General features: G+C 37.6%; 1 protein-coding gene across 1 annotated transcript; it reads left to right on the top strand.

Moving 5' to 3' along the window:
- The first annotated feature begins 9,199 nt into the window (after positions 1-9,199).
- Positions 9,200-10,219, top strand: LOC126602963 (uncharacterized). Its single transcript, XM_050269757.1, has one exon. The coding sequence runs from the start codon at positions 9,200-9,202 to the stop codon at positions 10,217-10,219; it is 1,020 nt and encodes a 339-aa protein (XP_050125714.1).
- The last annotated feature ends 6,994 nt before the right edge of the window (positions 10,220-17,213 follow it).

Below are 17,213 nucleotides of genomic sequence, written 5' to 3'. Positions count from 1 at the left end.
TAATTCCCCTAATATCGGCCAAAGTCCACCCAATGGCCGTCTTGTGCTCTTTCAACACTCGGATCAACTTCTCCTCCTCTATAGCCGTGAGTGATGAGGAGACAATGACGGGCAATGTCTCGTTGTTTCCCAGAAAGACATACTTTAAATGATCGGGCAACAGTTTAAGCTCAAGTACGGGTGCCTGAATCACTGAGGGTAACAACTTATAAGTGGAAATTGAAATTGGGTTAGAAGGCTTACCATGGTGTTGAGGTAGTGACTCAAGGGCAGCCGCTATCTCGGCCTCCTCCACACTTCTAGGCACGGCAAAACCAGATTTTTGCCCAATTCCTTGTGCAATTGTTGTTTCAAGTGTATCCCTCTCCAAAGAATCGAGAAAATCCTGCGCCAAATCATCAATTATATCAATAGAAAAGCAAGAATGATCGTCCTTAGGAAATTTAATACTTTCAGAAAGATTGAAATCAATGACTTCCCCATCAAATTCCATCGTTAAAGTTCCTTTAAACACATCTATCTTGGTGCGGGCTGTTTTCATGAAGGGCCTCCCTAATAGAATCGGCAATGGGGTGGAATGGGGTGAATCCTCCATGTCAAGCACGTAGAAATCCGCTGGAAAAATCAAGTTACCAACCTGCACCAAAACATCTTCCAAAACACCCTTTGGATATGCATTAGAACGATCGGCTAATTGAATTATCACACCACCATTTTTAAGCTCACCTAAGTTCATAGATGCATAAATAGAGTATGGCATAACATTAATCGAAGCCCCTAAGTCTAACATGCATTGTTCAAACTTAGTATTACCAATAACGCACGGAATTGTAAAACTACCCGGATCTTTGCATTTAGGGGGTAATTTCCTTTGTAACACAGCAGAGACATTTTCACTTACTTGAACCACCTCTTGGTTCGAAATCCTTCTCCTTGTTGTACAAAGTTCTTTTAAAAACTTAGCATACCTCGGGACTTGCTTAATCGCATCAAGGAGTGGGATATTGACTTGAACTTTTCGAAAGGTCTCTAGAATGTCCTTCTCGGCTTCTTCCTTCTTTGATTGCCTAAACCTGCCAGGAAAGGGCACATTTAGTGGAATAGAACTGGAAAAAGTCGAATTGGGACTTACCTTGGTGGTTTGGGACGGTTTAGGAGGACTAGATGAATTCGGCAAGGTTTGGTCATCCTTGGCCGTGGGCTTTGCTCCCTTTGCTTCTTCTTGCAGCAACTTGTCCTCCTCGTCTTGACTTGATTTGGATGTATTTGAGTCCGTTCCAACCTGTTTACCACTTCTCAACATGATGGCCTTAGCGGTTTCGAAACCTCCTTTTGGATTTGGAATGGTAGAACTAGGAAGCCTTCCTTGGTCTCTGATCTGCCCAACAACGTCGGCAATCTGCCCCATTTGTTTCTCTAGTTGGCCCACTCTTTTGTTTTGATTTTCCTGCCCATTAGTCAAAGTGGTTAGTAACTTAACAAGTGTATCATTATCCAAAGCATTACCTGAATTATTTGGGGCAGATTGTGGTTGGACTTGAGGGGGTGCGTATGGGTTGTTGTAGAAGCCCGGGGGTTGTTGCCTAAAGCCTCCTTGTGGTTGGGCTTGTTGTGGCTCTCTCCATTTGAAGTTTGGATGGTCTCTCCACCCCGGATTATACGTGTTGGAGTATGGATCATGTCTTGGCTGATTTTGGCTTTGAAACCCAATGGCATTAGCACTCTCCCATCCACCATTCTCGATGAGTTGAGGACACTTTTCGGAAGCATGTCCTTGGATAGAACATACGCCACACACCATAGGTCCTTGAATCTTCATTCCCTCGGCCATCTGTGAAATAATAGAAGTAAGATTAGCTAACTGAGATTGAATATTGGATGCGGAACTTACCTCATGCACTTGTTGCCGTGGGGGTCCTCTTTGGCCTACACCTTCGTATTGTTGAGCGTTCAATGCTCTTTTAGCAATCAAGATTTTTGCAGCCATGGGCGTTTTGTCCACCAATGCTCCACCCGCCGAAGCATCAAGCATTTGACGTTCAAGTGGTAGAGCCCTTCGTAGAAGTATTGCAAAAGCAACTCCTCCTTCATCTGATGCTGTGGACAAGAAGCAACAAGTGATTTAAATCGCTCATAATATGTAGGAAAAGACTCACCTTCATCTTGTTGAATTCCACTTATTTTTTTACGAAGAAGAATGATGCGAGAAGTTGGGAAAAATTTCTCCAAAAACGCCCTCTTCATACTCTCCCAATATGTGACAGTTCCGGGAGCTAACTCGTACAACCAATCCTTGGCTTTATCCATTAAAGAGAATGGAAAAGCCTTCATCTTCAAAATACTTCCGTCGACGTTAACCGGAGTCATGCTTGAACACACCACTTCAAATTCTTTTAAATGCTTGTTCGGATCCTCCATAGACAGACCATGATATTTTGGAATGTGGTGGAGCAAACTTGACTTCAACTCGAATTCCTCGGTCTTTCCTTGGGCAGCCGCGGGATATTGGATACACAAAGGTGCGGCATTATCTAATCCCGAAGCGGCGAGCTCCTTGAGTGTTCGGTTGTCCATGGCTATGCCTTGATCTTCTCCACCCACTTGTGCCGTAGGTATCTCCTCCTCTTTTGGAATTTGTTCTTCAAGGTTAGGTTCCAGGCTAAGTGGGTTGGACTCTTGTTGGTTCCTTCTTCTTCTCAAAGTTCTCTCAAAATCGTCGTCAAAGTCACGGATGTGCTTATGAATAGGTTGAGAACTTCGAGTCATAAACCACCAAAAACAAAAAAAACAAGTCAAGTCATCAACTAGGAACAAAAATACATGAAAATAATCAAAAAGAAATAACAAGGGATTAGCAAAATTGCTAATCCCCGGCAACGGCGCCAAAATTTGATGCGTAAAATAACTCAACACACAAATTAAACCCTCTTTTTATCAATTGTAGTAAAGTATGTAAGTAGGGATCGTTCTAGGCCGGGGATTAGGAGGGATTGCTAAATCACTTGGAAACTGACTTGAAAACGTGAAAACAAAGTTTAAAACACTAACTAGACTCAAAGAATGCAAAACTATACTTTAAAACACTAAAACAAACCAAAAAAACTCAAAACAACCCCTAAACACTCAAAACTACCTTAAAAACACAATCTGGGCAATTTTGGGACTCTCACACAAACTTGGACAAATTTTGGTTTTCTAATGAACTAAAACACTTAAAAACATAATCTAAAACAAGTTCTAATTAATATGACTCAAAGAAATAAGATGGGGGTTGATTTTTGACGAAAATAATTAAATTAAGACAAGAACAAAGTAAACAAATTCTTAGACAAATTTGGGTGAATCAAAACACTCTAACACATAACCAAAACAGAAATTAAACACTTTGAAACAATAAAGTAAAAGGGGGATTTTGGTTTTAATGAATTTGAAAACAAAACAAACTTTGTAAAACAAAACAGATTGTAAGTGAATTTGAATGAAACTTATGGATGGAAGATTAGCTAGGAGGTTCTTCTCCACATATGTCACACTTGCATACAAAACGATTTCCAGTTGCTTTTCGATAAGCTATGAATACTCAACGCCCCAAATTAACCGTGAATTGCACTAATTAACCCTCAGTTTTTTCCACAAGTTATTAGGTTGGATGATTGCGTACGACAACCCAAAACATTCCCTACAAGTTCCCTACATGAATTGCATAATAGAGATACAAGCAAGAATCATTAAGTTCTATGAAAAACATAAGCATTGACGAGGCACTCGTTACTATGATTTGCATGAAACTTATGCCAAGAGTTTACTTAACGTGATTGTGACTAGCAACCTTCACTACTTGTGAATATAAGTTTATAACGATTAGGTGAAACTCCCTTATATTCTAGCGTCAAATTCATGCATGAAAATTAAGCGTGCACTCTTAACCAACATACACAAATTAGTTTTTATATGAACGGATAAGTAAATTGAATTCACAACTTATGAATCACAACTGGATGTAATCAAATCATATTGCAAGTATGAACATAGTTTCGAATCACCCCCTAACTAAGAGGGGTTTAGTTCCTCATACTCACAAAGCAAAGATACATAAAATTAGACATTAAAATCAAAGGAAAGAAAACACCTAAAATGCTCCAACTTGGTAGCAAGTGCATCCAAGATTCCTCCTTTCCCTTGCTTGCGGCAGATTGGGTTATGAACATATTTTGGGTAGTTTTATGATGTAGAATGGATGGGAAATGGTATGGAAGGGTTTAGGGTGAGTGTGGAGGAGTGTTTGATGGTTGGAGGGTGGTGGAGAACTAGGCAAAGAGGGTGGAAGAAGGTGGAGTGGCTGTTATGTTTTCTAGGCACTAGAATGGTGTTTTTGGGGTGTTTTGCTTCCTAGGGTGTGTATGGACGAATTTTTGTGATAAAATGATGAATATGGGGGATTGTCCTTTGGCCAAGGGGTGTAAACATGTATTTATAGGCCCCAAAAACCTTAGAAAATCAGGTTAGGTTAAGGATGAAATGCATGGCAATTTGTGTGTGTGGTGTGCAATGGTCCAAGGGTGAAAATGAAGTAATGATGCAAAGTGTGAAGGGTAAAATGGAGTGGTGTTGTAGCTAGGGAGCATGAATGATTGTGTACATTGCATAGAGATGGAAATGGAGGTGAAATGTGTCAACAAATGGGTCAAAGGTGCAACAACATGTGTTGCACATGGCATTGGATTCCAAATGTGAATGATGGAGCATCAATTGGTGCATGTAATGGATGTAAATGTTGTCTAAAATCTAATGAGTGAAGGGAACAAGAGGTATCAAGCAATTGAGTGTAATAATTAAATGAATTGAAGCATGAAATTAGAAATTATGTAGGGGACAAGAGTGATCAAGCATGGCATGGAATCCAAAGGGAATTCTATGTGGTTTGCATGGCAAGGAATGCAAGTTGGGGTGACAGATTTTTGGGCTGTTTTCTTCATCTTTTGGACCATAATTCTTCATATTCTTGGCCTCTTTAGTTCTCAAATTCGTCCATCCACTTGGCCCATGCATTTGCTATCCATTCCAAGCTCGAAACATGCTCCAAAGGCCTCCAAAATGCATCTTCTTGCATACTTTGTACTTAGAGTCTGAAAACACACAAAAATAACTTTGAACACTAAAATAACTAAGGAAATACAACGTAAATGCACAAGAACAAGCTAACTAAGTCGCATAAATATACTCCTATCATCACTAAAGGGAGAATTGAAAGTATGTTTCAATTCACAATCAATCATTAAACATAACAATCGCCCACTGCGTCGCTAAAATGAACCTAATGGATCATACACCAAGTAAGGTAGAAATTGAAGAAACAACAGAGATGAGTAAGGATAATTAAATGGTTTAATTATTTATGGCTAGGATTAATTAAAATGTTAATGAATCAAACGACTATGTTCGTTATAGACCTTGGGTTAGTTTTGGACTGCAAGGCCCAATGGGATTTGAATGTCAAGCCCATTAACTCAAGTTGTATGACAACTTGAAAACACAAAGGGCTTGAAAGCCCAATGAACCCTTAATGGCCGGCCATATATAGAGGGGTAGTGAACTTGGCTTAATTGCAAGTTTGCCACTGATAGGTGCATATTTATGCAACTTAGTTAGCTTGTTTCTTGGCATTTACTTAGTTTAATTCTAGTTATTTTAGTACTTTAAGCTATTTTCGTGTGTTTGTAGGTTCAAATAACAAAGTTGGCAACAAAGTGCTATTTGGAGCATTTTTGGGCCAAGATTGGATAGTGCAAACATGGACGTTTTTGAAGATTAGAAGGCTAGAAATCAGCATGTGTGTGTGCAAGTGTGTTGACCTACAACTACAAACATTCATACACGGCATGGGCAGAAAATATGTTGATTGCTAGCTAAAATAATGAAGAACATATGTGTGTGCAAGTGTAATAGCTGGTACATGTGGAAATAAAGATAGAAAACAGCACACACACATGCAAAGAATAGAGAGACAACATTCATACACGGCATGGACTTGATTGCTAGCTGAAATGATGTTATGTGGAAATGATGATTACATGACAGCACACACACATGAGAAGTGAGCTGGAACACATGGCAAAGAGTGCAGAAAATCAAGTTTGAAGGCACATGGATAGCTGCAAAGGGGTGTTATCCATCACATTTCCTTGCCCATGCCGTGCATCACCCTTGTCCCCTTCATTATTTCTGTTTTCATACACCATTACATTGAATCATTGCACTCAATTGGTGCACATCCCTTGTCCCCTTCACCCATTAGATTTCATTCACTTTACCTCTACTACATGCACTCATTGATGCACCACTCCTTCACTTTCCTTGCCCATGCCGTGCATCATGAATCAACTTGCACCTATGACTCATTTCTGCACCATTCCATCTCCCTTTCCTTTATCTACCATGTGCACAATCATTCATGTTCCCTACTTGCATTCATAGCTGCAACACCACTCCATTTCACCCTCATGCTTTGCATCATTACTTCACGTTCACCTTTGAATCATTGCTCACACCAACATCCATCCTTCCATGCCGTGCACTTCCTCTATAAAAGGAAGTGTGTGTGGTAGCCATTAGAGTCAATTTTTACTTGAGAATTCATCCCCATTCCAATACAACTTTCATCCAAACACATCCATTCATCTTCACATCCATTCCTACATAAAACCAAACCTTCAAACACTCACCAACACCTTGTGCCGTAGCAAAGGAAGGGAAGGAAAGTGCTTGGACGTGCATGCTGTCCAACTTGGATCGTTAGAGCGTTTAGGTGTCTTCTTTCTTTTGTTTTCAATGTCTCAATTTGTTTATCGTTGCTTTGTAAGTATGAAGAACTAAACCCCCCTTAGCTATGGGGAATTCAAAACCATGCTAATGCTTGCAATATGATTTGATTACCTTTAGTTGTGATTCATAAGTTGTGAATTCAATTTACTTATCCATTTGAATTAAAACTGATTTGTGTATGTTGGTTGAGAGTGCACGCTTAATTTTCATGCATAAATCTGATGCGAGGATATAAGGGAGTTTTACCTAATCGTTATGAACTTATATTCACAAGTAGTAAAGGTTGCTTGTCACAACCGCGTTAAGTAAATTATTGGCATAAGTTTCATGCAATTCATAGTAACAAGTGCCTTGTCAATGCTTATAATTTTCATAGAACTTAATGATCTTTGCTTGTATCTATATTATGCAATTCATGTGGGGAACTTGTGGGGAATACTTTGGGTTGTCATATGCAATCATCCAATTCAATAACTTTAGGAAAATCTTAGGGTTAATTAGTGCAATTCACGGTTAATTTGGGGCATTGGGAATTCATGGTTTATTGATAAGCAATTGGAAATCGTTTTGTATGTAAGTGTGACATGTGTGGAGAAGAACCTCCTAGCTAGCCTTTTATCCTTTCACTTTACTCAAATTCGTTCAGATTTCACTAGTTCTTTACTTTACTTGTTTTGTTTTCAAATTCGTCAAAACCAAATCCCCCTTTACTTTGTTGAGTCACATTAGTTAGAAAGTGATTTCGTTTGTGTTTTTAAGTGTTTTGAACCAAGTTAAAACCTATTTTCGTCCAATTTCCCTCTTAGTGGCAGATTTGAGTCTTTTAGCTTGTTTTGAGTCGTTTGAGTTGTTTTAGTGTTTTATAGTTTAGTTTTGCATTCTTTGAGTCTAGCTTAGTGTTTTAAACTTTGTTTTACGTTTTTGAGTCAGTTTAGAGGTTATTAGCAAGCCCTCCTAATCCCCGGTCCAGAACGATCCCTACTTACATTCTTTACTACAATTGATACAAGAGGGTTTAATTTGTGTGTTAAGTTAATTTTCGCATCGGCCACTCCATTGTGAGGTTGTATAAAGGAAACTTTATAGCCATTTCATCTAGTGGCGAAGCCACGTGAGGACGAGGAGTGGCGGCCGCCATTCCCCTAGCCGGAAAAACAAGACTGGAGCGCTAGGTTTGCCCCTCCCCTGCCGGAAAACCCACTGGTTCTGCTGCTGCTGCTCTTCATCTTCGACTCTCCGGTGGTTTGTCTGGTTCACAGCAGAGCTGACTTTTTTTTTTTTTTTTAAACAACTAGGCCAAAACGGCTCGTTTTGATGAGTTGGAACTTGGAAGAAACAATTTTTTTTTTTTTTTAAAAGGCAAAATGAAACGATCCATTTTGATAAGTTGGAAGAAAAAAAAAATTATATGGGGGGACCGCGTGTCCCCCATTCATTCAATCTCTTCCTCTCTCTCTTCGTGGTGTCGTTTTCCCCTTTTCATCCTCCAATCATAGCAGCAAGTGCAACCGCTGCTCCCCCTTTCGAAGCAGAAAATGAAATGGAACCAATCAGCACTCAACACAGCAGCATTGTTTGGCAACACACCAGTCAGCACTCAGCAGCACTGTCAAGGCCCAGCTTCCAACCATCAAACCCACTATAACTATTTAGGTAAATTTTTTAATTCCCAAATTTATAATCCCTAACCCTAATTAATTATTTAAAATGAGATTTGTTTAATTGGTATAGAATCATATAGTAAAGCACTCAATGCACTAATTAATATGGTTATTGGTTATTGATTATTGATATGAAAATATTTTTTAGGGTAAAAATTAAAATTTGAATTCTCAATTATTGATTAATTAATTGAATTATTATATATTGTATTAACTATAGTATAGTCTACTCTAGGATTAAGAGTCTAAGAATTTTTTTTTTCTTTCCATTTTAAAGTTACGTAATGGAACGATACTATAAGAAACAATGCTTAAATCCTCCTTCAAACATTTCGGGTAGTCCTTCTCCTTCAAATATTCCGAGTGGTCCTCATCCTCCTTCAAATATTCCAAGAAGCTCTCCTTCGAATATTCCTAGTAGGTCACAACAAAGTGAGGCCACTGAGTTGGATGAAATATTGGCTAATCTTCCTGCAGACCCTGGACATAGACGTCGAATGCTTGATTATCCACCTAATTATCGTGAAGCAATTCGTAGACACTACCTCCAAAATGATCCTTGTCAACCTAGAGACCACATTATGCCAAGAAAAGTTAGTGATAAAAGATGTTTTATCATCGGTTGGTTTGATAAGTTTAAGTGGTTGGAGTATAGTATATCAAAAAATGCTGCATTTTGCCGTTATTGCTATCTTTTCAAATGTGATTTTGATCAAATGGGTAGCACTGGAAGTGATGTCTTTACTGAGAAAGGGTTTACACATTGGAAGAAAGGACCCCAAAATCTTCGAGTCCATGAGGGAGGTGTTGGAAGTCTTCATAATAAAGCTGTACAACAAGCTAGAGATTTGATGGAACAAAAACAACACATTGAAACATTTGTGAGTAAGCAAATCGATGAAGCTCGCATTAATTATCATACTTTATTGAATGCCTCACTTGAGTGTACAAGATGGTTGTTGGGACAAGGTTTGCCTTTTCGTGGCCACGATGAATCGTTCAAATCAAGCAATAGAGGTAATTATTTGGAGTTTATACAATTTCTTTCCAAGCATAATGAGCAAGTTAGGAAAGTTGTGTTTGAGAATGCTCCCAAGAATCTTAAGTATACTTCTTCCGATATTCAAAAAGATCTTGTCTATGCTTGTGCCATTGAAACTATAGATGCAATCACTAAAGATATGGAAGGTGCATTTTTTTCTCTTTTGGTTCATGGATCACGTGATTCTTCAACTAAAGAGCAAATGGCGGTGGTATTGCGTTATGTGAACAAAAAAGGAGAAGCAATTGAAAAGTTTTTGGGTGTGCAACATGTCACCTCTACAACTAGTAGGTTGCTTGAAGAGGCTATTGAGAGAATCTTTGCTACAACCAATTTGAGTATGTCCAAGTTCCGGGGACAAGGCTCTAATGGAGCTAGTAATATGAAAGGTAAGCTAAATGGCCTTAAAACAAAGATTTTGAACAAGTATCCTCAAGCATTTTATGTTCATTGTTTTACATACCAACTTCAACTAGCTCTTGTAACCGTTGCAAAGGGAATTGAGGGTGTCGCCATTTTCTTCAACACTGTTAGTATCTTGGTCAATACTATTGGATCATCGTGTAAGCGTCGTGATGCATTTAGAGAGAAACAACTAGAACAAATTAAGAAAGCTCTTGATATTGGTGATCTTGAAATGGGTAGAGGGTTAAACCAAGAGAGTAGTCTCATGCGTCCTTGTGATACACATTGAAACTCACATTATGGTACTATAGTGAGTATAATTGTCATGTTTGAAGCCGTGGTGGAGGTGCTTGGATGGATTAAAGATGATACCAACCAAGACAATTTTGGAGAAGCAAGTAAGTTATTCCATGATATACAAACTTTTGATTTTGTGTTTCACCTTTTTTTTTATGAGACTCATATTGGGAATTACAAATGAGTTATCACAAGCATTACAAAAGAAAGATCAAGATATTGTGAATGCGATGGCATTAGTGGAAGTATGCAAGCAAAGACTACAATCCTTGAGAAATGATGATTTTGGGGACTTGCTTGATGATGTACAAAAGTTTTGTGAAAAGCATGATATTGTTGTTCCTAACATGGAGGATTTGCATTTCGTACCCGGAAAATCAAGGCGTAAAGCTCCAAGACTCACAAACTTCCATTACTATCGTGTGGACCTTTATTTTCAAGTCGTTGATACGCAATTAAAGGAATTGAATGATCGCTTCGATGAGATAAACACTGAATTGCTTCTTTGTATGGCATGTTTGAGTCTGGTGAATAATTTTTCATCTTTTGACAAAGCAAAAATTGTTCGTCTAGCCCAACTTTATCCTCAAGATTTTGATCGTATGGACCTCATAAATCTTCCAATTCAACTTGACAATTACATTCACGATATGAAGATGCATAGTGAGTTTTCATCATTGAGAGGAATTGGTGATCTTGCAAAGGAGTTGGTGAAGACCGGAAGGTGTGCAAGCTATATGTTAGTGTATAAGCTTCTTACATTGGCTTTAGTGTTACCGGTTGCAACCGCTTTAGTGGAGAGAGCTTTTTTTGCTATGAAGATTGTGAAAACACCATTGCGTAACAAAATGGGAGATCAATGGTTGAGTGATAGCATGCTTATTTACATTGAGATATGTATTTGCTTTTATTGATAATGAGCCTATTATGAGACGTTTTCATGATATGAAACCTCGCCGGCAACAATTGTAATTTGTTTGTATTGATAAATTATGAAGGACATTACTATATAAAAGGATTTGGTTGTTTCTATTCTTTTGAACCTTGCAATCTTTTAACGTTGCCCCTCCCTCCGTCAATTCCTGGTTCGCCACTGATTTCATCCTTAGGGTTTCTTTTGGAGAAAAGATGAGAACACAAGCTCCATTTTCTCTTTAAGAGGCCGACCACCCTATGAAGGTTTTACTAGCATCTAAATCTTCCTAGGTCACTCATCTCTTCATCAATGCTCTCCTTGGTGTGGAGACTTAGAGGTTCCTTTTCTTGGGAACTTGGAGAATCCATTCCACCATCCTCATCCAAGAAATCCATGGAGCTAAGATGTAAGGATTCAAGGCCCTATCTCTTGGGTGATTAGCCTTTGCTTATGCAAAGAGGAATTAACAAAGGTATAATATTTCTCAACTCACTTTGTTCTTGAGTTGAATCTTGGTTCACCACACTCACTAGGCCTTGAATTTCATGGGTAAAGTTTTATTTTTGAGTGCATACAAGCATGATTCCACCTTTAATTATTAATTGCATGTTGTAGATGTTGCTTAAATGAACTTGTTTTCACAAATATTTCCTTCAATTACTAGCACATTTAAAAGAATCACTTCATCATTTGTTACTAGATTTATTAGTGTGAATACTCTTAGAGGCTCAACACTTGGGGAGCTTCACGTAATCAATCATGAAGAGGAAGATTGCTAGCATAAGGATAATCCAATCATGTTGCATGCACATGGCTAGAAATTCAAGTTAGCCAACCAGATATATAATTGGGTAACATATTTTATGTTGTTTTTTATTTTTTGTTGTGTATTTAATTATTCAAATTAAATTAATCCCAAAAATATGCCTAGAAACGCAACTAAGGTATCAAGGCCATCGTTGTAATCAATTATTGTGTTGTTATGGTAAATTCTATTGTAAATTTCTTTAATTTAATTAGTGTTTTTATCAAAAAATGGTCCATGAAATAGAACCACTCCGTCAAGATGGCACCTAAAATTGAAGATCGATCAATATAGTCCCAAAAAATAAGTGTCACAAATCAATTGTTATGTCCTGTTGTGGCACATAACTAGGTCCCACTAGTCTAATTAAATATTGTCATATGGATTAAAAATATTTAAATAATAAAACAAATTTAATTTTTGTATAATTGGAAACTAAAAAAAAAAAAAAAAAAAAAAAAAGAAGATGAATGTTCATCATCTTCTTCCTCTCCCACCCAAGCATTACAGTCCCACCAAGGGTACTCTCTCTCCGACCTAACCCTATTGATTACACCATCCTGATTGTCCAATGATTGAACCTTACTTAGTGACCCACCATTATCCTCCCCCTATAACGGCATCGTTGCACCCCCGTTCCCACGGTCCTCATACTTGTTGACACCGATAATCCGAATTGAAACCTCCCCAGTTTTGCTTGACCCAGAGGCGCATGTTGGAGAAAAGTAGGGCTAAGAATCGAGGACAACTCCAGCGTTACCACCACAGAGTCGACCTCATGGCTGAAAGAGCTCAGAGAGAGTATTTCGTCCAACTAGTTGCCATATGTAGCTTAATAGGCTTAGGAACATAATTTACTTGGGTCTCATGAATTTGGTTGGTTTATTCTTATTCCTAAAAGCTTAAGCACTTTGTTGGTGGGGCTATTGACACACCCCAATCCTGAGACCAAGGCGTGCTAGCCGACACCCAAAGGTGACGTAACCATAAAGTGTAGTGATGTGGAAAATGTGAATAAATTTAAATCGAAGTTGGAACTTATTTATCTAATACAGAGTTTGCAGAACCCATAAAGCGTAAGTAGATACAGCAAATCTAGTCAAGGTACTTATTACACAACGGAAAATAAGCTCCTACATTTATTTGGGAGAATGTCAGAATCGCCAAAGAGTCCCTCGTGCGCCATAAAACATTCAGTTAACTCAGTCCTAGAGGGGCAAAAAACAAAAGGTGTGAGTGGGCAAAAATAAAGGTTTTTGAAACACGTTTCTTTTTCGAATATACTAACCCCTTGCCGTAAATCAAGTATAATTTCCATAAAATCATTCTACGTATGAGTATGAAATCAAAGGTAATGCAACCATAGTTCAAGAAACACAATTCATAAATCTTATCCGAGACATAAGCAAATCAAGTACTCTTCAACAATATCAAATGCTTACCATAATATCAAATTCTCATCAATAACTCTAATGCATCATTATTCTACGCTAACACATGAGTTCATTCAGTGGAAATTCTGATATGAATAGGACTGCTAAACTTATGCTCTGATACCATTCTAACACACCTCGATCATAGGACCTAGGCGTGATGGCCGACACCTAAAGGTGACGTAACCATTTTTGTGTAGTGATGCGGAAAAGTGTGAATAAATTTAAAATGAAGTTGGAACTTATTTAACTAATACATAGTTTGCGCAATAGTGGGAAGAACCCATAAAGCGTAAGTAGACAGAGCAAATCTAGTTAAGGTATTTATTACACATCTGGAAATAAGCTCCTAAATTTATTTGGGAAAATGTCAGAATCGCCAAAGTTGACTTTTGGGTTCACTTTTTCAGGTTTCGGCCAAGACCCCTCCTAGACTAATTTTGACGTCCTGATTCCAAATCCGTGCTCTATTGTCCCAAATTTAATCATTTTAGTTGAGTTTTATTAATGGATCCCAATATTATGCTCTGGTGCGATTACTATCGAACACTCCTGCTTCCTAGCTTTAATGGATGTGACATCGCAAGTATCTGTGAGTGGGCATTAGTTTTTATATATTATATATAAAGTTTTATAGTTTCCAAAGATGCTTTTGGATTCAATATTATACCTATCATGCCATGTTTTAATTCATTTTAAATGTGATATTATATGGTAGACATCATGAAATTGTCATGGCATGATTATATATATTTTTCTTATCATCATGCATGCTACACTGGTGTATGTACTAGCCCCGAGCTAGGGCCAGTCTTCACTTGTATGTTCACATAGCACTGTTCGCTCACTTTGGATCCATTGTAGATGCCAGTCTTGTCCTAGGTTACAATAGGCAACTCGGGCTTGTATGTGATGTACATTAGTGCCAGTCTTCACGTGATTGTAGTACATAGCGAATATATTATGATTACACCCAGTCCTGTTCATATCAGAATTTCCATTGAATGAATTTTTGTGTTAGCGTAGAATAATGATGCATTAGAGTTATTGATGAGAACTTGATATTATGGTAAGCGTTTGATATTGTTGATGAGTACTTGATTTGCTTATGCCTTAGTTGAGCTATTATGAATTGTGTTTCTTGAACTATGGTTGCATTACTTTGATGTCATACTTATACATAGTATGATTTTATGGAAACTATACTTGATTTATGGCGAGGGGTTAGTATATTCGAAAATGGAACATGTTTCGAAAACCTTTATTTTCTCCCACTCAAAACTTTTGTTTTTTGCCCCTCCAGGACTTACTTAGGTGGATCTTTGGTGGCGAACAAGGGAACTTTGGCGATTCTTACATTCTCCCAAATAAATGTAGGAACTTATTTCCAGTTGTGTAATAAGTACCTTAACTAGATTTGCTTTGTCTACTTATGCTTTATGGGTTCTTCCCACTATTGCTCAAACTCTGTATTATTTAAATAAGTTCCAACTTTGTTTTAAATTTATTCATACTTTTCCACATCACTACACAAAAATGGTTACGTGATCTTCGGGTGTCGGCTAGCATGCCTTGGTCCCACGATCGGGGTGGTCTAGCTATAGTGCTCAGGTGGGAGGGGAAGAAGATGATGAACAGTCATCCTCTTCTTTTTATCTTGTTTTTTATTTTTTAAGTTTTTAATTGTACCAAAGAAAAAAATTTGTTTTTTCATTATTTAAATATTTTTAATGCACATATTAATATTTAATTAGATTTATGGGATCTAGTTATGTGCCACATCAGCGCATAAAATAATTTTGACAAAATTGTGATAGAATGACAACATTGATGTGCGACACTCATTTTCAAGGACTACATTGCTTGATTTTCAATTTTAGGGACCATCTTGATAAGATGGGTCAATTTCAGAAACTGTGTGATAAAAACGAATTTAATTCTTAAGGTTCATGTTGTTTTTGCATAGTTCTTAATGACATGAATGTTTTTATCTATGTGGGATCATGATTTTCCAGGGCCAAAGTAAGGTTGATTAGTTACCTCAGAAGTTTGGTCATTGATGCGAAAATTAACTTAACACACAAATTAAACCCTCTTGTTGACAATTGTAGTATGGATAAGTAGGGATCGTTTTGGACCGGGGATTAGGAGGGATTGCTAATCTACTCTAAACTGACTTAGAAACACAATAATAAACTTAAAAAACACTTAACAAGACTCACAAGACTCAAAACAAACTTAAAAGACTCAAAACTGCCTAAAAACAACATTAAGGCAGTTTCTGCTACTAACATAAGTTTTGGACGAAAATTGATTATATCTTGACTCAAAACACTTAAAAACACACTCTAAAACAAGTTCTAACTAATATGACTCAATAAAGTAAAGTGGGGGTTGGTTTTGGACGAAAATAAGTAAAGTAAAAGAAAAACAATTTAAACAGATTCTTAGACAAATTTAGGTGAATTGATGGGTGATGGGTTAACTAGAGAGTTCTTCTCCACACATGACACACTTGCAATCAAATTGATTTCCAATTGCTTCTCTCAATAAGTCATGAAACTCAATACTGCAGGTTAACTGTGACAGCACTTTTTTAACCTTCAAGTTCTCCTTAAGTTAATGAATTGGATGGGAAAGCACAGACAACAATTCAAAGCATTCTCTAAAAGTCCCCTACGTGAAAAGCACAATAAAGGTACAATCAAAGATCATTAAGTTTCAAGAAAACTATAAGCATTGACAAGGCAATTGTAACTATGAGAAGCATGAAACTTTTGCCAAGAATTCACTTAACACGATCGTTTATAAGCGACCTCCACTACTTGCAAATATAAGTTTGTAACTATTAGGTGAAACTCCCTTATATTTTAGCTTCAAATCCTTGCATGAAAACTAAGTGTGCACTCTTAATAAACATACAAGAATAAGTTATCAATCAAACGGTTAAGCAAATTGCATTCACAACTTATGAAATAACAACTGAAGGTAATCAATTAATAATGCAAGTATAGTCATGGTTTTGAATAGCCCTCTAGCCAAGAAGGGCTTAGTTCCTCATGTTCACAAAACAAAGATACATAAATTTAGACATTAAAAACAAAGAATGAAAACACCTAGAAACGCTCCAACAATCCAACGTCTTGAATGGCAAGCACGTCCAAGGGTCTCCTTCCTTCTTCTTTGCTGCGGCACAAGGGATGGGTGAAGGTTTTTGTGGTGATTTGTGGTGCTGGATGGATATAGGTTGGTTATGGTGAAGGGTGGAGTCCTTAGAATGGTCAGAAATGGGTCTTATTTATAGGGAAAGGAAGGGCTACGAATTTATTAAATTTGGAATCAGAAATCAATGGAAAATAGGCAAGAAAGGTGCAGGAATTAAAGAGAATAGGAAAGGAAATTCGGAAGAGAGTGTATGATAGATTTAGGAATGTGTTTTGAGGCACAAAATAGGTAAGAATCCTCTCCCCTTGTGCGGCAAGGATTGGGACAAAAGGGTAATGCAATTTTGGGTCAGAAAATAGGTAAGAAAGAGGGATATGTGCAGATTTTGGAAGAGAAAGGGAAAGGGAATTGCGGCAAGGAAGGATCCTTGCAGATTTGGTGTGGCATGGACTTTAGGGAAGGTTTAGGGCTTCTAGAAATATGTAATTAGGCAACCTAACATATTTTTGGAATCCATTTATGGCTGGAACATAGGTGAGGAAGGATTAGGAAACTTCCAAGCCAAGAATAGAAACTTTCAAGAATGAAAATCTCCAAGAATAGAAACTTCCAACTTTAGGCACTTTGGCTTCCAATTCTGAACTCTTTGTTCTTCATTTTCATTTCT

Source organism: Malus sylvestris, chromosome 15 (assembly GCF_916048215.2).
Source record: "Malus sylvestris chromosome 15, drMalSylv7.2, whole genome shotgun sequence".
In the NCBI taxonomy this organism is placed as follows: domain Eukaryota; kingdom Viridiplantae; phylum Streptophyta; class Magnoliopsida; order Rosales; family Rosaceae; genus Malus; species Malus sylvestris.
The sequence above is the reverse complement of the archived record's forward strand: the minus strand, read 5'-3'. Positions and strand labels throughout refer to the sequence as shown.